This window comes from Pteropus alecto, unplaced genomic scaffold (assembly GCF_000325575.1).
Source record: "Pteropus alecto unplaced genomic scaffold, ASM32557v1 scaffold14, whole genome shotgun sequence".
Classification (NCBI taxonomy): domain Eukaryota; kingdom Metazoa; phylum Chordata; class Mammalia; order Chiroptera; family Pteropodidae; genus Pteropus; species Pteropus alecto.
The window spans coordinates 16,401,944-16,421,589 of record NW_006436810.1 but is presented as its reverse complement, the minus strand read 5'-3'; the positions used below and the strand labels follow the sequence as shown (position 1 = coordinate 16,421,589).

Below are 19,646 nucleotides of genomic sequence, written 5' to 3'. Positions count from 1 at the left end.
TAGCATTTGAAAGGTACCAACCAAGTGGTACATGAGTAAATGGATAAAAATTTTAAAAAATGATTGCGGGCTAAAAAAATTAAGAAGCATTGAAAGTGCATACTATGTGTCAAAGAGACAGAGCGTCTTAATTATAAAAGGTTAATATCACAGTCGGAGTCAAGAAATAGGTGGAAAAAAATCACTCTAATAAATACTACCTGGAAATCCACTCAAAGGTAGCAAATTTCAGATTTTAATGAGCATATGATAAAAATTAGATTAGTACTGTGGTCCAAAACACACACTCTTATCAGAGGTGACCTATCAGTACTAAAAGCATTATGCTTCGAAATGAAATCACCGTGTCTGTGAAGACACACGTTAGAAAAGTCACGACACGATAACAAACGCATTCGAAGGTCAAAGGTTCTAAAGAAGCCAAAGGAGGAAGGTGAGAATTCTGAATTTCACGTGGCCCATTCACAAGCGAACAGCAAAACTGCCGGAATGCGTAAAAAAGAGGGAATGAATTAAAATGGCAACCTATCCATGAAACGCGCTGCAGAAATTCAGAATACGAGTATTATGCAGATAATAATGTAACACAACACGTGAGCTGTGGGTACTGTGGAATAGAGTACTCCAGATCTTGCAGGTACAATCTTTGTTAAATATACCACCTTTTCCCATGGTCTATATTTACGAGCACATAAATACCTATGAAATGTTAAGGACTGACTCAAAGCCAGCTACATCCTTAAGTATTTAAAACTTATGCACGGTTTGGTCTTCAATTTAACTGACCATCTGCCTAGTATATCGAAAAGAAGTATTTTGCCAAGAAAATCCAACATGCGATGCCTATAAAATATGGCAGACACATTTAAAGCGTCTGCGTTTAAAGTGGATTTCCATACATGCAACAGAATCCACGCCATTAGGACTATCTTTAAGGTTTTAACTCCCACATTCAGCAAAGGTCTAATCTCTATAATAGATCCCTTATTGTACAGCACTCCGAAGGGTTCTACTTCTGTGATTGAACTCTGACTGATAAAACACTTGTGAGACAGTGACATTTAATCTAAGTATCACCTGTAAAACAGTCAATTATGTAGCATAAAATAGGAACATAGTAGCAGTAACCCCGAAACCAGCGGCTGGCTTCGAACCGCATTACTAGCCTTCTAAGCTTGGGTCAGTTACTTCATTTTGTCCACCTCGCTGTTACATTGGGAATAACAGTAGTCTGGGTTTGTTCTGGAAATTAACCAGACCATGAGATGATACTCTCAAAAACAGGCTAATAATCTGGGAAATAACGAGCGTTCGTATGAAATCATTATCACCATATATAATATGGTTAATTATTTAGAATAAAATGGAATTAATTCAACACTACTTTCTAGATCTTTCCTATACTCTAGAGACGAGGAAAATGATGTGAAAGACACCTATTACGATTAAATCACCCAGAAAAGTATTATTGAAGCACACTGACTTGCCATAGTCCCTCGAGCTCAGTAGTCCCCTCTGTCCTGAGGCCTCTTTGCTGCGGGGCGGCCTGGGCGGCTCTCTCCCTGCTGACTCAGCCTCTCTCAAGCCTGAGCACTGACGTGAGGGGCCTCCCGGAGCCCCACAGGTACCCCGTCCCCGGGGCTGACCCACAGCGCCCTGAGCTGCTGTCCTTAGATAGCGCTCGGGCATTTATTCGTGTGGTTGTCTAATGAGCGTGTGTTCCCCACTAAGTCAACATGCTCTTTAAGACAAGGACCGCGCCCCCCAATCTCTGATGCCCAGTGAGCGCGGCGGGACCCACTGCGCATGGGGAACCCCAGCATCTGTCTGGTGACGATCTGGTGAGTCTCGACCCAAGAGCAGCTACGAATTCTCAGACGAAATTAACTTCTAGTCACGTCGGGACTTTAAAACGTGTTTTGCAACATACTAATAAGCAGAAGAACAGAAGCCTCATAAATTCAATAAAGTTTATGAAACCTTCCCTCCTAAAAATGTTTAAAAATTACTGATTTAACTTTTCAGTGATGTGATTCAGAAGCTGTCACAAGGCATGGTGAACATGTTTTTCATGAATAATTTGGAACTACTAAAGACAGGTTAGAAGGCTGTGTTTCTGAAACTGGCTGGCGCCCTGCTGATCTGATTCCGCAGAGTGACATCCTGCAGGGATCGTCACAGCATCACTTTCGACAGTCCTACGGTCAGGGGTTTTCCACAGGAGCCACGTCAGTGGCAAGGGCCCTGCCTGTGGCCGGCTTAGCGGCAGAAGGAAAGAGCCACACACTTGAGATCTTACAGGAAGTCCGGTCTGCCCAGGAGGCAACCTTGTCCTTCACTGCGGGGAGCTCAGGACTCACTTAGAGGAACACCGATCATGGCTTAAAGGTACGAAAATGACGTGTAACTAAATACAAATATGCAAATGCAATGCCTGCATAAATTAACATGTTACATTTCAGGTCTAACTCAAAACCTTTAGGTTAAGCACATTCACTTTTATTTGTATTACGATGACAAACTATTGTTTCTTACAAGATGAGTCAAAATGATCATATATATTGATATAACAAGTGAATACCTTGACATCTTAATTCCTAGAAGATAACATGCCCAAATTGATCCTGCCATAAATAATAAAAAAAGTCCTGGATTTCAAATTTTTTTTTTTCAATGTAAAAAGACATTACAAATTTTGGTATGTTCAAACTGAACATAAAACATCTTGAAAGACTAACACATTTTCATAGAGAAATTGGGGCTAAAAAAGAAAATACATAAAGTGCTATAAGAGAATTATATCTAAAACCGAAATTAATTCTTTGCTTGGTAAAAGATTCATGATCTACAGGCGCACACCATGAAAAGCTTTTCTTCATTGCACACTGTGGGAAAAGGCCGCAAACACGGACAGAGACGACCCCTTAGAATGGCATTAAAGTGAAATGAGGGGCAGCCTCCGGCGTGCGCAGCCACTTCAAGGGCTGTCTCTGTTCCGTGTCCCGGCCCCGCTTCCTCGCATCCTTCCGCGTGCTGCCTGCAACCCCACATCCGCTCGGCCCCTCGGAACCCGCTGCACGGAGCCCAAGGCTCCTGCCGCCTGCGCGGGGCTCCGGCCCGCCTCCTCTTCCTACCTCCTTCACTCCTCGATTCTTACAAAATCAACTGCTCTTTGACTTGTCTTTCTACATTCCCGATGAATCCCCCTCGTTGACACTTGAGTCGCACAGGTAACTACTGCCCTTCCATCCGTCTAGCAAGCACTATTTCCGACATTTGCTTACAAGTCGTTAAGTATCAGCGAAAATTAAATGTACACGAGAGGGGCTACGTCTGGCACTTACTCTCTCTGGTCCTTAATATAAGTGTGAAGCTTGCTCTCTCTGAACATTATGGCTAATCTAGCAAAGCCTAATCCTGTCGCTGGATTACCTGCAAGACACCAAGAAATACCACAGTTCAGTGTGGACTAGACACTCTATAAAGAGTAGATTCAGCAAATATTTAGTTACCAACGTAAAGAATGTTAAAATATGATACTCGACCGCCTGATGAGCAGGGAAGGTGACGAGACTGGTATCTTCTTAAAAAAATAAAACCTTAGGTGAAACCAAATGTAACACTTCCGAATAGTCCTCTAAACTTTCAAGAGAACTAGCTAGGTTTATTCACGTCTGTCATTGTATACTAACGATATCTTTAAAGCAAACAGTCTATTTGTTAAAAACGATCTTGCTTCTGATGAAGGAACGTGCCAACAACCCAGGCCACCTTCATTAACGCAAACCGTAACCTGGAGAAACAACTCTTGTTGCTCAAGAGCGGCACCTACTGGCACAACCAAGAAGGGCCCAGAAGACGCAGAGCGACTCCAGCTCGTCGTTTTATTAAACAAACACTTCCGGAGCACTTAATATGTGCCAGGCGCTATTGTAGGAACTTTACAAATATTAACTTATTTAATCACTCGAAGGCATTTATCACCGAAAGAGCTGACTTCACATAATCCTCACTCCTAAATCTGTCCCTGGCCAACATCTGGAAAGAAACTGGTTATAATTCATTCGGACTTGGTGAACCAGACAGCGAATATGGAGTAAGTCCTGAAAGGCAGTCCCCGCCCCCCCAAAAGAGTTCTCTCCCAATAAAAAGAAAATTCAATTCATATTCAAGGCAATGTGAATAATTCATCTATATTAATTGCAAAGGAGTCTTGCCTTTTCCTTTATAAACAGGAAATCGCTTATGCTAGGTTTTTATTTTAAGCATGCATTAAAATTATGACTTTTCCTAAGAGAAAGAATGACTCTCTGCCAATCACGCTGACATGCTACTCAACAAATGGCAGTAATAGCTGGGACAAGAGTGAACCTGTCTGCGCAGAGCTTTTTAAGCAGGAACTAGACCAGCCATCAAAAATACTATTTTATCTGGTTGGGGCCTACGATATTCCACTGCAGTAAAAGCTATTAGGTGATTTAAGTGACTACTTTACTATGATGGATTTCACCTATTAAAAGAATGTATTTAAGTGTTTTTAATCTTACTTAGAAATTTTTTAAAAATGGAAAAATAAGAAAGGGTAAGCATGTCTGTAAGCTAAAATATTTTGCTTCTCACATTTTTATGAATAAATTGACTTTGCAAATTTACTCAATCAATTTATATATTCAGATGCTGATCAGCATGTATCATATAACATCTTTTTGGTCTATTTAATTTTAGAGTCTCAAGCCAATTAGTATAATTTCTGTATTAACTCCCCCATTTCCATTTCCCATCCCAATCAACTCCCCTAATGACCCCTCGCCAACAGAGACACCTATTTAATGTGTTCCAATACGGATATGTGCAGAAAATATAGAAAAGATAAGGGCAATTGGTTTTTCTATATTTGTAATATTTAAATTTTTTAACTGTGGTGAAGTACACATTATACAAAATGGACCGTCTTGACCATTTCTAAGTGTACAGTGGGTCAGCAGTGGTAAGTACATTCACCGTGTTGTAGCAATCTTCAGAATTTTTCATATTGCAAAAGTAAAACTAGACCCACTAAACCGCAATTCAATATAAATACAGAATGTACAAGACACTTGGGAAAACAGTCTGACAGTTTCCTTCAAAAGTTAAACGTATACGTACCGTATCACCCCGGTATCTCAATTCCGGGTATTTTTACCCGAGATAAATGAAGCCTTATATTCACGCAGAAGCCTACACGTGCACATTTACAGCAATTCCATTCATAATTGCCAAAAAGAATAAATGACCTAGATGTGGTATTTCACTGTCGTTTTGGTTTGTGTTTCTCTGACAAGTAACGATGTTGAACATCTTTTCACATTTATTGGCCATTTATATGCCTTCTTTGAAGAAACGGCTGCTCAGGTCCTTTGTCCATTTTGTGATTAGGTTATCTGCCTTGTTATTGTTAGTTATAAGGGTTCTTTACATATTTGGATATAATTCTCTTATCAAATAGATTTAAAATTTATTTCTCCTTTCGTCTTGGTGATAACGTTTGGAGATACAAAAGTTTTTAATTTTCATATAGTTCAATTTATCTATTTTTTTCCTTTATTGCCTGTGCTTTTTGGCACCCTATCCAACAAACTATTGTGTAGCTGAAGGTCACAAAGACTTCTTTATATTTTCTTCTAAGGGTTTCATCATTTTAATTCCTGCTTTATGCCTAAAATAATTTATGTTTTTGACAGACAACAGACAGAAAGATGATAGACTGGAAAATAAAACAGCGGTATTTCGTGGAAATGGCGGGGGTTAGTACGCACGCACATGCTTCCTCGTTGTCGGCCTAGAAGGCACACAGGCGCAGGGCACACAGAAGCAGTGAGTCCACGCAGGGCACTCATCTTGGCTTCTAAATTCCATTCTCCAATAAAAGGAACCGAGGCTCCTTAAAAGACCAGGGCAGGGAAGCCACCTGCTGAGCCTAGAGCACCGATAAAGTCCATACCGATAAAAGTGAATGGAACGAAAAATAATTGGCAGATATTCCTTAAAGGAAAATTCCAATTAAACGTAGAAGAACCGAGGGAACGAGAAAATCGCCACTAGAACGCCACAGGTCTTGTCGTGGGCAAGCCCCACTGGCGACTGTCAAAATCGGTGGCCAAGCGCTGGAAGAGAAATGGACTATTTGCACCATCTGAAATTATCTCCCCCAAGATGTTAGTTGAAAGGAGGAAAATAATAAGTTCGTTGTGGAGAAACAGGGAGACAGCAGCTCACTCAACGGGTCCAGGTTTCAGCGTGTGACACGACGTGCCCCTCACAGGCTGCCCATCCATTCTGGGACACTTAAAGGACAGCAACTGAATCACAAGTAAACATCCGACTAATGCAAAATGAGTGACATTCTACAAAATAACTGGTCCGCGTTCTTTAGAAGTCTCAAGGTCATGAAAGACAACGAAAGACTAAAAAACTGTCACGGACGGGGGGGACTAAGGAGACAGCCGCCGACGGGCATGCTGGTCCCCGAGCTAAAGGCCGGAAGAGAAAACATGATGGAAGGACGGGCTGGCGACACGCGACGGCAGCACGGGGGAGGCAACGGTGTCCCGCCGAGGCCCGCGCGTCTGCTTGCGGTAGCTACGCCGTGCTCTACCCGACGCTAGCTAACATCTGGGGAAGCGGGTGAAAAATCTATGGGAACTTTCTGTTCTATTTTTGCAACTTTTCTGTAAGTTTAAAATTATTCCAATATAAGAAGTTAAAAAGAGGACAACTTGCTAAATGGCAATTTTGCTCACTAAAAATAGAAATAAGTGAAATTGCAAATGAATAATAATGTGCGTTTTTACAGCTTCTGAGCTAAGTTTCAACGCTAATTAAACAGTGTACCCAAATTTCTCTCGTAATTTAAAAAACTCGTAATGCTATTCTTCACTAAATGGCTTCAATGAAAATGGTTACCTGTTCTGCAGTATCAGCCGTAGGGCTTGTCAACACCCACCCCGTTTTCCTCGTATAAAACTGCATTTTAGTTGGGGTCAAGATATGTCTGTAAGGGTGTGTAAATTTTTAAAAAATATAAATTATATTGAATGCAACAGTTGATAAAAGGTCTTCATAAAAATAAAAGCCACATCAATTACCTGATACGATCGCACTGCCCTCACAATAACTTTCCATGATCAGTTTTTTCCCCTTAAAATTTTGATAAATGAAGTTGTCAGGGGGGATAAAATCACAATTTTGTTTCCTTAAAAAAAAAAAACCTATAACTTTCAGAATTCGGTTCATGAATGCTGCAAATGCTGGTCCAGATAAGATCACCGTTTTGCCTGCCGATGAGGTCACCATACTGTCATGTGCCCGTGGAACCTGGCGGCAGCCAGGAGAGGCCTAAACGAAGTGTAAATGCAGGTCCAGGGACAGAGGTAATTACACCTCGTTACAATTAGAAGGAAGAGGAGAGGCTGCGGTTCTTTCCTGGAAAAAAATTAACCATCACTTTAAAAGTTCTCTTTAAGATCATGTAGCCGGGGAAGGGCCTACGGGCTCCAAGGGCCTGAGAGACATCGAAAATGATTAATTGAAAGGATTTACATGAATTTCAGATATCTTCAGCCCATTCTATTAGATGTTACTAACAAAAGCTGTTTTTTAATGTACACTCTATTTTAAAGGTTGTGGATGCCACTAGGGACTTCACAGAACATTGAAATATTCACTAGAAAGGACATTATTTCAGAAATATATTATTTCTTAAAAATTAGTTTTAAAAATATATAGTAGGTAACATGTAAAGAATAGAAATAATTCAGATAAATTAAGTGATAAGTTTCTACTCTGAAAGTTTTATTCAGACCCTTGGTCGCCACAGCTTTAGATAGGTGCTCAGCCTGTCACGTTACTACACGTGTGGCTACTGACACATGAACACTTACACCTCGTGTGAGGTTAATTACTCTTAGTGGCAACTTGAAATAAATGCAAAAAATCATTCCCATCCTTTCCTTCTATCTTCCTGCTATTAAAACAGCAATCACAAAGGCCAGTAGCTTTTTCTTTGACAAAAATCTCAATATTGATCATTTCCAAAGCTCTTTCACCTGTATCAATGCATATGACCCTCATATTCAAAAGAAAGGCTAAACGCTGTTATCCACTCGGCAGTTGAGAACAGACACAGTATAGTTGAGTGACTTGCTTAAGGTCACACATCTCAGCAGTAATAAAGTCAGGACACTTAAAAAAGCCTAGTTCACGTGACTGGCTCCGCCTGTCCGTCCGTCCGTCCATCTGTCCGTCCATCCTCCCGCCAGGCTCTGCACCGAGCAGCGGAAGGAAGGACAGCGGTGAAGGCCTTCCTGCGAGTGGCTCTGACACTGCGTGACACCATGCTGCTGCCTGGGACACGTCTCCAGCTTATGAAAGTCTTAAAGCTCCAAAACGTTAACACTTCCATAGTAAGAAGTTCATTAGCTCGTAGATGCTGCATTTGTTGTTTTGTTTTGTTTGTTTTTGTTTTTTGTTTTGTTTTTTACGTTCCTGCACATGCAGGACTATGTCACTGGAAAACTCTTGAAGACATACAAGCATGGACTTCGGTCCGCCACACTGTAGATACGTACCCTCCTCAGGCAAGTTGACCTCTTGAAGGTCCATTTTCTAAAATCATTAACTTGGGAATAACACCTCCGGAAGAGATTTGTTTTGAGGATTTAATGGCCCAGCCAAAAGTCTGGCACAGACACTATTAACTACGCTTCCTCCTCTCTTTGCGATTGAAAGGCAGACCACGACAGTGTAAAAGAACAGTTCTTCAGTACCGGGCGCTAACCACCTAAAATAGGAAGCCGCCCGTAAACACAATCCGGACGGCCCTCCTGCAGGGGGCTGTGAGAAGGCGGTGGCACGGGGTGGGCCAGGCAGACACTGGGTGACAGATGTTTCCTTAACTCTGCTCCACGGTGTTTAGCAGACAAAGGAAGTTCTTAGACAAGTTAGGACATATTTATTCTTAAGCAGATTAAATTTAAAAATATTTAAGGATGTGCAATTAGAAGGCTTTAGCAACCCTATTTCGGTACAGTATTCAACGAGAGCACACACTGAGGGCAGGGGACTGGAAGCTTACCGGTGATAGAACATCCACGAAGGAGATGACCCAGGAGCAATTATGCGACCGGAAAGAGCAGCTGATGGAAAACACTGCTTTGACATTACTCACCCACTGACGACAAACGACACGACGCAGTTCTAAACGCAGGAATTCAACAGGCGAGAGTGAGAAAGACAGCCAAGAGAGAAAAGCCAGCTACCGAAACACCACATCACGGTCACGGCGGCCGCTGAGAACGCCTGACAGAAGGCGCCAGAGTATTTAGGCAGGACTTTGAGGGAAACAAAGACGTGCGAGCAGCAGCTAAGAAAAACAGTAAATTACCCATGGATGATGGCTGAGGTTAAAGAATCAAACTGTTGAACTGTTAATTATTTTAGGAAGTCTTTTGTTAGTGGTGAAGTATCAGGAGACTGGAAAACAAGGAATCCAGTCTGAAGGTTAGAAAGAGAGAGAGAGAGACTGCAAATTATAGAGCTGTAAGTCTGCCATCTATATTAGGAAGTAAATTTGAGATGATACTTATGGATGAGCTTAATGATACATTTGGAGAAGGACAATTTAATAGGGGTGACTCAGCATGGATTTACCAAAGGCAGTCATGTCAGAGAAAAATTCGTTCCTTTTTAGGTTGAAGTAATAATTGGTTCACGTAAGGGAGAACCAATGAGAAACTGTTAAGATTTTCTGAGATATTTGGACCTTTTCATAAAATGAATTATTGTACAAAATGTCATGACATGTGTCAGAGCATCCAACTAACAAAAGGGGAAGAAAGTGATGGGGTTAAAAATAGAGAGCCAAGGATTCTGGAGAAAGACCCCCTTCTGCGAGGCCTGGCGATCAGAACCCTGACATTTCTCATTCACGACGGAGACCATCGTTTATATCAGGACATCTGAATACACTGCTCAGTGAGCGAGAATGGAGAAGGTCCGGAACGCTGGAGCTGCCTTATCTTACCTGCGTAGAGGACGCACAGGAGCTCAGAGGCGGGATATGAAGTTTAATCTGCCCGAGTATAAAGTGAGGCACTTGGGGAGCGTTAAGAACCAGTTAAGCACAGTTTAAATGGTGCTGAATTACCTACCATTGGAAAGAAAAAGGACCTGGAGTTTGCGTAAGAGTCAAACTTTGACATTCTTATTCTTGAAAGTGAGTAAGAGGAAAATACTATGGAATGCAGTTAAACAATATGTGATAAAGAATTAAAAAACTGATTACCTTAAAGAGACTATGAAAATCCCAATTTGTGAAAACGGTATGTAGATTCATCTGCTATCACAGTGCTCAGGTGATGATCTAATGTATATTTTGAAATGATTAAGTCTTAATATGTAAGAATTGAGGAAAATCATATCAATTTAAATGATAAAGAAAAAAAAAACGGTGACAGAAGAAAAATCAAAGAAATTAGAGAAAACATTCTTGTCACCTCTTAATGCTTATTCTTCCCTGAAAAGAAACTACTATTTGATCATTACGTCTAGAAAAGTCATAAATATCTACTACGCGAAAGTCCCAGCTTCTCAGAGGAAAAAGTGCAAAAATGATGTCAACGTCACAGCCTGACGCAGGGCCAGACCCCACACAGTGGCCATAGGCCTCTGGCTCCCGGGAACTTTATCCACAAGCTGTGAGCGTTACTTCGCCAGCAGAAAAGCTCTCTGAGCTGCAAAGGCACAACTGTCAGTCTGTCACCTAGAATCCAAGACAAAAAAAGCCTCTTTCTCAGGCATGATGGGAGAGCCTCAGCACCCCCAACGCTCCGGCCTCCCCCCGCCTTCTCTGTCATCATCCTCCTTCTTGGGTTATGTTTCAAGCAGTCTGAGGTATAACCACCCAAGTCCGACTGAAGGTCACTCGAACTGCAAACATAAAAGCATATTTAATTCTTTCTCAAGGTGCGTGAATGAACACCGAGCTTATTCATGAATGACAGATGGTAGAAGTGCAATTCGAGAACTATGAAGACCGAATAAAGATCGTTTTTGAAGTAAAATGGGTTTCACTAAAAAGGAAAAAATTATAAGGTACAATAACAGAAAGAATTCTGGGCACTTCTAATTCGATGTCAACTTCGTGGGCATTCACGGAATTGTCACATCTCATCATATTAGATCTAGGGGGACCTAAATGAACCTTTTTAGATCCTTGGAGGGTAAGGGGATGCTGTTTAGACAACAACAAAAAAGTACATACAGAAAAGTATACGACTCATGGAGGGCTTCAGGAATTTCTCTGGCTGACAACAGCATCCCATTCTGCGGGACAGAAAGCAGAGCCGCTGACCCCCGCTCGGCATCCCAGTGACCGCTGTCCCGAGGGACAACAGACGTGGCTCCGACACCGGCGGTCCTCTGAGCCGTCCTCACATGTACTGAAGATGGAACCGTGTGGAACGTGGTCCTGTGTGTAACTTAGCTCATCCCCTGATGTTACTGTGCGCTTATTCGTCGTCCTTGGTCCCCACCGCCGTTCGGCGCTCTGTTCTAGCAGGCGAGTGTGTGGCCTCCCACATCCCACTCCGTGGACCTTTGCATTATCTTGGTTTGTGACTACAGGGACTACAGCAATAATCATGTGAAGTGTAAATACTAAAATAAATGACTGTTTCACGAAAGGAGCAGAACCGTCACAGCAAACAGGGCGCAGCTGCACGCTGCTGACGAGGGGGCTGGCGAGCTACTCCGTGCAGCGCCGGCCAGAGGCAGGACTGCAGGTGCACGGGGCGCTTCGCAGTCACGAGGGAGCACGTGTCTATCCTGCATCGGGGGGGTCTGCGTGCGGAGCAACCCTAAAGTTCCCAGTACCCAGAGATACATCTTCAAAATATGCAAAGCCAACAATAATAGCATTCAAAGGAAAAACAGACAAATCCACAGTCTCAGCGGGCAATTTTAACATACCTCTCCTAACAGTTGATAGAGCTAGCATAAAAAAATGTCAGTGAGAACACAGACAATCTGAACGACACAGTAAACAAACTTGACCTAAGTGACACACGGGGAACACAGAACATGGCACCAAACAACACCGTAGTTCACGCTCCTTTCTGGCATGTCTCAGACATTTACTGAAACTCGCCATGTGCTGGGCGTGAAGAAAGCGTAAACAAATTAATTCGGATTATGTTATGTAAGCACAGCAAAAACACAATAGAAATCAATTTATATTACTATTTCTATAGTTAACAAAACAGTTAGTAGAAAATCCTGAAATGCCTGAAAATCGAATACTAGATTTTTAAATAATCCACTTTTATTTTAAAAACTAAGCATTTTATCTTGTTTTTCAAACAAAGCTACAACCAAAATTAAGCTTACATAGAGCCTTTAATTCTCTAGAATAGGAAATGGAAAATGATAACAAAATCATCCTTCTAATTCTCCCAATTATTGAGAAGATGACAGATCACCAACAGAAGCAAAAGAGAGCCTATGGCCACGCCACCCTGAACACGCCCGATCCCGTCCGAGCTCGCAAGCTAAGCAGGGTCGGGCCTGGTTAGTACTTGGATGGGAGACCGCCTAGAAAGACCAAGTGCTGTAGGTATAAAAAGAGAGAGAGAGAGAGAGAGAGAGAGAGAGAGAGAGAACAGTGAGCAGCCGCGGGTGCCCTGCAGAGTCGCAGCCGGCAGTTCACACGTCGTGCCACCAGATCGCCGAGAAGCCGTGTCCTGGGCATCACCAGGCCCATCGTGCAGAGGGGAAAACAAGACCCACGGGGCTCCTCCAACACGGGGAGAGAGCTGAAGGTAAAAACTGTCCTGTCCCAGCGCCAGACCTACAGAAGCTCCGGGAGGCGCTTTCAAGACGGTTCAACTCCTGACTGAGGAGAGAAGGATCTGACACTCAGAGGGGTGGGGGTCCTGCCGGCCTCGCAAGGTGGCCCTCGGGAATGTGAGTCTGGTCTCCCGGGGTGCTGGTTGTGGCCTTGCACACCCGTGGCCCACACAGCCGCAGCTGCCCCTCCATGCGGGCACGCGCGGGAAAGCGCACACCGGAGAACCCTCCTTCTCAGGACCGTTTCCAACAAAGAATAAAATGCCTGCCTTTAACATATTCCAAATAGCATTTCAACTAAAAGTTAAAATACCCCACATGACACCGCTTACGATCTCTCGTTTCTTCTGTTGTTTAATGTTTAACTTCTAACAGTCTTTTAGATGTTTGATATACATGCTATAGACACATCAACTTTACCTTTTTAAAGGTTTTCCTTAACCAAACTAAGTCTATCAAAGCAAAAACATTATTGAAGAGCAGTGTTGCCACCAGAAGGAGGCGTGAACAGGGGACACGCTTTACGTGCCACGTGGGCTTTGTTTGCGAAAACACTGAGGAACGTTCCTACGACTTACGTAGAAAAGTTTTTAACAGGATTATTGACATGTAAACGGAAAACCAGGGTTATATACACACGGGCATCCCATACACACAAGGAAACTAGAATAACTTCTCTACAACTGTTTTACACAGATGATATCCCAGACATCACGCGGGTCACTCGGCGCCAGCGCGGCAGCGGGGAAGCAAAGCGGCCTGTCCCTCCCGTGCAGAGCGACGACAGGACGCATTTCTGAGCTCTGCAGCTAGCGCCCCGCCCCCTTCGTCCCGTGTCGACTTCATTTAAAGGCCAGAGCTACTGCAGGGGAATGCCCCACGTTCGATGTGCTTGGCACGACGGGCAGGAGCGGCGGCACGTGCTCACAGCCCACCATCCACGGACGGGGTCTGCCCGGCCGTTTCCTGAAGCGCCTCCTTCTAAGGCGGCGGTTCTGGCGTCCGCATGGCCGCGCGTTCATGTTAATGAAGGACCCGCAGGACTGATGGCCAGAAGATGCCTCACTTTGACTTCATCTGTTTTCGTGACCCAAAGCTGATAAACTGTCTAGTTCAAAACCAGTAATGACCTCTGAAACGCGGAGTACTGACCTCAGTTGTTTGTTTTTTTTGTTTTTTTTTTTCAAAATAGCCTTGGATACAACAGAGATTACGAAATCAAACATTCTACCATTACTTTAAAAAGTCAATCATATGAGCATAAACAAAGAAATCCGAAAGAACACGTCAGCAGAAAACAAATAGTAACCTTATATGCAGACATTGTCAAATGTGTTATTATTGTAACTCAAATTACCATTAAGTTTTGTTTCCTTTCACGTAGATATTACATGAGCACGCTGTTCACATATTTTGCAAACAAAGTCTTGCATTTCGAGTGGAGTTGCCCTTGACTTTCAAACACTATAGTCACGTCTCCAGAGTCACCACACGACCCCCACTCCTCCGTTGCCCACGCCAGGCCTAACAGATACAGTGCTGTTACCTTCTTAATTCCCACGAGGACCCTTTAACAGACAGCACCACACGGATTTACACGTGAGAGGTCTGAAGCGAGACGAGGTCAGCCCATGGTCACGTGGCCCCAACCGGGGACGGAGCCCAGAGAAAACGCAGCACTAACGGACCCCGAAGCGTCTGCGTAAAGCCTCCCTGTATCAACAGGCATCACGTAAACACAATGCTCTTTGGGTTCCGTTTCGGAACTTCCTCTAAATTCTCTCCAGGATGTGACTTCCTGAACAGGTGCCTGAACTCATCACCCATCACTTCTCCGTCCTGCACAGTGAGCAGTCCACACCCAGGCATCCTTGTCACTAAACGAAAAGCTGGGCTCCAGGAATGGGTCTGCTTAACTCTGCGGCTGGTCCTACATCTCAGATCCTTCCAAGAATCTGACTTCTAACCCGACGAGGCTAGAGTAATCTTAGCAGCCTCTGCCATCACCAAAACGTCCCCACAGCCCGTGGGGCAGGGCCCTCCTGATTTCCGGGAAATGAGGGGCACTGTGGTACCCCATCCACACGGTTCTCCCCTCTCCCCAGTCACGTTCTCTTCCTCTCCAGGTATTCGCTGGAAAACGGTGGTACAAAGGGATGGGGTGTAACACTTACAATCACATTCTTTGAAAATAAATTTAAAATTTTACCAATTAGCCAGAATATGAAGCATAAACAACTACCATAATTTCAGTTCAACTGGGTTTCGAACATCTGCTATGATTAACTTTGCTGTCCTGGGATAATTATTTTGTTATATTTGCCATCAATAAAATATAATTGAAAAGACCTGTTTTCACAGTTAAGTGGGACAAGACTAGAATGTACTTTTTATACGTCCTAGAGCAGATACTATCACATATGCTACCGCATTAAAACAAAGCACAGCGATGCACAAGGAACACTGCGGCCATCGTGATGAATGAAGCGACACCTTCTTACCAGCATGCAAGTAGGCCAGGTCGGGGTTTTCGATGTCGGGGTGCTGCTCTTTCAAGTGGTTCCGGAATTCCACAGGGACATTTGTCCCATAGTCGCATTTGGGGCAGTTGTACATCTTCACCCCCTCGTGTTTGCCGGTGTGCAAAATGTGCTTGCGGATATTCTCGGCACAGTTCGACCTACCAAGTGAAAAAGTAAACGGATTAAGGTCAAATCAACGACATGAGACGGCCATAGTGATAGCAGCTAACAGTTACGAGGGCCGGGTACAAGTCTAAGCGTTATACTCATGTAACAACAACACCTTCGTCCGCCGTAATGATAGCAGCTAACAGTTACGAGGGCCGGGTACGAGTCTAAGCGTTATACTCATGTAACAACAACACCTTCGTCGATGAGGCTGGCAGTCTTTGTAATCCCGGTGCCAATTCTTGTATTGGTCTTTTACCTTAGCGATTCATTTCTACAAAGAACCGGAAATACAAAATCCCAAATTTTACGATTTTAATATCGAATTATTCTGGTACCACTTGAGGGCAGTGAAGGAGTTTCCTTGAGCCCCGAGAACAGGCCTTTCAGCACGGAGGAGCGGTCCAAAGGAAGGCATGTCACCTCCACGGAATTTAGAGCATTAAGCAAACAAAGCAGCCTTGGCTTCTAAGTTCTGTCAAGTGAGCTGCCTCCAAGGCTCTACGATAGTTGAAAGACAGAAAAGTAGCTAGGACCAGTCCTTCAACCGCACCTTTGGGCAACATGTGAAGTGCCAGTGAGTTTTCTGTATTGGTGTAGGTTTTGAAGAACAACGGGCTGAAAATACCACTGCACACCGAATGCCCGTGGAAATAGGAGTAGGCGCCTCTCCCACTGCTTTCCTGCAGATTCTGTACCTCAAGGCCCAGAATGACCAGGTGCCTGGGAACTGGATGCACTATGACCGAGAGCATGGGAACCGGACCCGCTAAGACCAGGCGTGTGGGAACCGGATCCGCTCCGGGAGGCGCAGGCCGCCTGCTCCTTCACCGCCCCCTGCAGCCCTGCACTGGAGATGGCGGCCCAGACCCTTTCTGAACACGGGCCCAGCTGTCTCCGGTGCGTCAGCGTTGCCAGAGAAATAAAGAGCGCCCCGCGCAAATGCCAGCCACGGTGCCTCTGGGCGGCGGGGGAGGCTTAACTAACCAGAAAGAAACGGGAAAAGCGGGCCGGCCTCAGATTTCCTAGAGCGCCAAATAAATGCCAGAAGAAAGTCGAGCAACATGTCTACTGGCGTTTCCTGCAGGTATGGCTGAAGAACAAAATCCTGCAAGATGCTGTCTGAAGAAAAGCTCCCAAGGCCAAATGGGGTCGGGACAGGGCGGTTGGTGGCCACACCTTGCGATGCGCGCCAGGGTCCGCGAAGTTGTGCGGGGGGGCTCTGTGCAGCCCCCCACGGCACTTCTAAGCGGGATGGCGTTTGGGTGTAATGTTCCGCCACATCGCGATGTCTACTTCTCAGGGGCTCAGCCTGGGAAACGGCGCCGAAGACTGACAGAATGGTTATAACCCGACGATTCTGCAGTAGCTCCGTATCCCTCACGCACAGAGGCAGCAAAGGCCGTTCCAAGCCCAGGGACCCTGCAAACATGTTACTGGGTCATTGATGGCAGAGTCTCACCTACGCAAGGCCCAGTTCGCGACACAGCGCTGGGAACAGAATTCCACAAACGGAGGGTACGGGACGCCCTGCCCCGTCCTACCAGGGAGGCCCCGCCCTGTCCTACCAACTCCGGGGAGGCCAAACGCAAGTACTTTCCTCCTGAGTGGGTGTCCCGCAACGTGAGAACAGGCTGGTAGTGCACCCCAGGGACAATCCTTTGGGGAAGCTTCTGCCACCTCCCACCCGCCTCGTCCCGTCCCATCCCAGGCAGGGTCTGCTGTCACCCGTGCGTGCCCAGCCACACGTGGTGAGAAGCAGCTGCAGAGCAACACCCTTTTCTTTATTTTCTGAATAGATATTAGTGATTTTATATTAGTATTTACATTTTTAAAAATTAAAGTAACAAGACACAGAAGGAGGAGGAAGAGTTGAGGGGAGGGGACAGACACAGAGGCTTCCTCGGCGGTGGCCAGCTTGCCTTTGGCAAGGGCTGCCAGCTTTGCGGTAAGCTGCTGCTGGATCGTAGACTGAATACATGTAAGGCCGTTACTGAGCACACGCAGACACCGCTGGCCTCCTTGTCACTACTGGGTTACCAAACTCGCCCCCTGCATAACTTCCCTACTGTTAATGAATAATCACTGCAACGGGGGGAAATGAATAGGCACCTAATGAGCTCCGTGTGCCTGCCAGTGGCCTCGATTCCTTGAGACTGTCACACGATCCCCTGGGGTGGAGACTTGGAGTGACCTCACAGAGAAGGACGGGACTATCTCGGAGATGACATGACCATCAAAGGTCGCACGGCTGGAAAGTGGCTAAGACAGAATCTGAAGGCAGGCTTCCTGTTTGCAAGGCCATCACAGCCCTCCTTCCTCACAGTATTTACACGGCAAAGACACCAGCACATTCTAGAAAAGGGTGGGCTTGTAGAGCCTCTTAAATGCATAAATGTTCTTGGAATAATAGCTCTGCATTGTGTTGACAGAAGTAACAGGAAAATATCTGAAGGTGGATAAAACAAATGTCCACTTTTGTGATAATTAAAAGGAAGAAGACCATTTTTTGAATTCCCCAACTAGCGGGGTGAACTATTCCAAATTATTTCCTTAATTCTGCAGCTCTCCCATTTGTTTTTCATTGAATCGCAGACACCCCCTAAATTCGCCATTGTTTACTGACACTGGGGAATGAAGACAAAAACTACTACTGTACTTAATTAGTACCGTTGGTTGGGATGCGCGATTCCTTGGTACCACCTACATTATTTCCCTTATGGAAAAGCCAGGCGTTAAGAGTCGTCAAGACGATCACTGATTAAGTGGAGAAATTAAAATTACCAAAACACACTCATTTCAATGTATGACGCATACTTAAGTATGGGACAATGTAAGCACTGAATCTTAATCTTTAGTGAAAAAAGAAAGATGATCTGGAAACAGAACATTTTGTTTTTGAGAGGGGTGTATCTTGGACAAAAATAAAACAATATCTCTTAGCACTGAAATGGCATGTAGAATCTAACATTAAAAAAGGTGAGGGCCTTCTTTTTAGTTATAAATATAGACCAAAACGAAAAAAAAAAACAACAAAAAAAAAACCGGTGTGGAACTTTATATTTTAAAAGGTAATAAGAATCATTTCATACATATATATTTAAACACATATACACACATATTTTACTTACACTATATACTGTTTATATATTTTATGTGTAACACACCTGTGTATATATATTTATAATTGCTTTACATGCACACACATCGAAAACATTAAATACACGAAAACAAGGAGGAAAATGGGCATTTGCGAAAGAAAAGAAACATTCCATGCATTTCACGGATAAGAGTGTATTTGTATGCTCTCATAATCTGTTCTTCCACATCTAATGCCATGCAATGTAAAGCTTTTAAAAATACTGGCACAAAAAGGAGCCTTTCACACCCACGAAATCAAACTATTCCCATTCAAACCTAAAAAATTAAAGCTGAAACACATTACGCCACCATCATTCAGAGCAGAATAGCTACGAAGTAGGGGCAAACTTCGGTCCCTAGACTTGAGACACTCACGTGACACACAGTTAACTATGTACCGACGTCACAGATTCAGTGAGTAATCGATTGGACACCGTCTGCTAAGTAATTCGGAATGACATGGAGCCCGACAACGATTCCTCCCGGAAACAGGGCTTAGGCGCGACTAGAAAGGCGCAGGTGAAGTGGGACTGGTCGAGAGCAGGCCAGGGGCAGTCGCGGTGCTGGGACACGGTCGTCTGGAGATCCCGGGGGGCCCGCGGCAGCTGGGCCAGCTGGGCGCCCAGCAACGAGGCGTGGCTGGCCCGACCGCGTGTTCGGTCTGACGCGGAGTCTTAAGGCGAAGGCCACGTGTCTGTCCCCTGTTCGCAGCCGGGAAGGCGCACTGTTATGAAGGTGGCGGGGCTCCCCAAACTGACGCACGGGTTCCATGCGATCCCCACCAAAACCGCGTCTGGGTCTGTTTGTTTGTTTTTTACAGAAATTGAAATGCTGGTCCCGAAGTTCCCATGGAAACACCCGGGACCTACAAGAGTCTATGGGATCTCACGGGACAACGCCGCGGGAGGAGTGGCGACGCGCGCTCTGCGGGCG

At 44.6% G+C, this 19,646-nt stretch overlaps 1 protein-coding gene and 1 pseudogene across 2 annotated transcripts in view; one reads left to right on the top strand and one right to left on the bottom strand.

The window, feature by feature from the left end:
* Positions 1-19,646, bottom strand: part of ZNF407 (zinc finger protein 407) — a 365,078-nt gene that overhangs the window by 89,291 nt on the left and 256,141 nt on the right. For both annotated transcript variants that reach the window (XM_015590818.2, XM_015590819.2), the window contains one exon: positions 15,384-15,562. In XM_015590818.2, the coding sequence (XP_015446304.1) occupies positions 15,384-15,562 (179 nt within the window). The remainder of the gene's footprint in view (positions 1-15,383; positions 15,563-19,646) is intronic.
* LOC112481355 lies at positions 12,534-12,652 on the top strand (annotated as a pseudogene).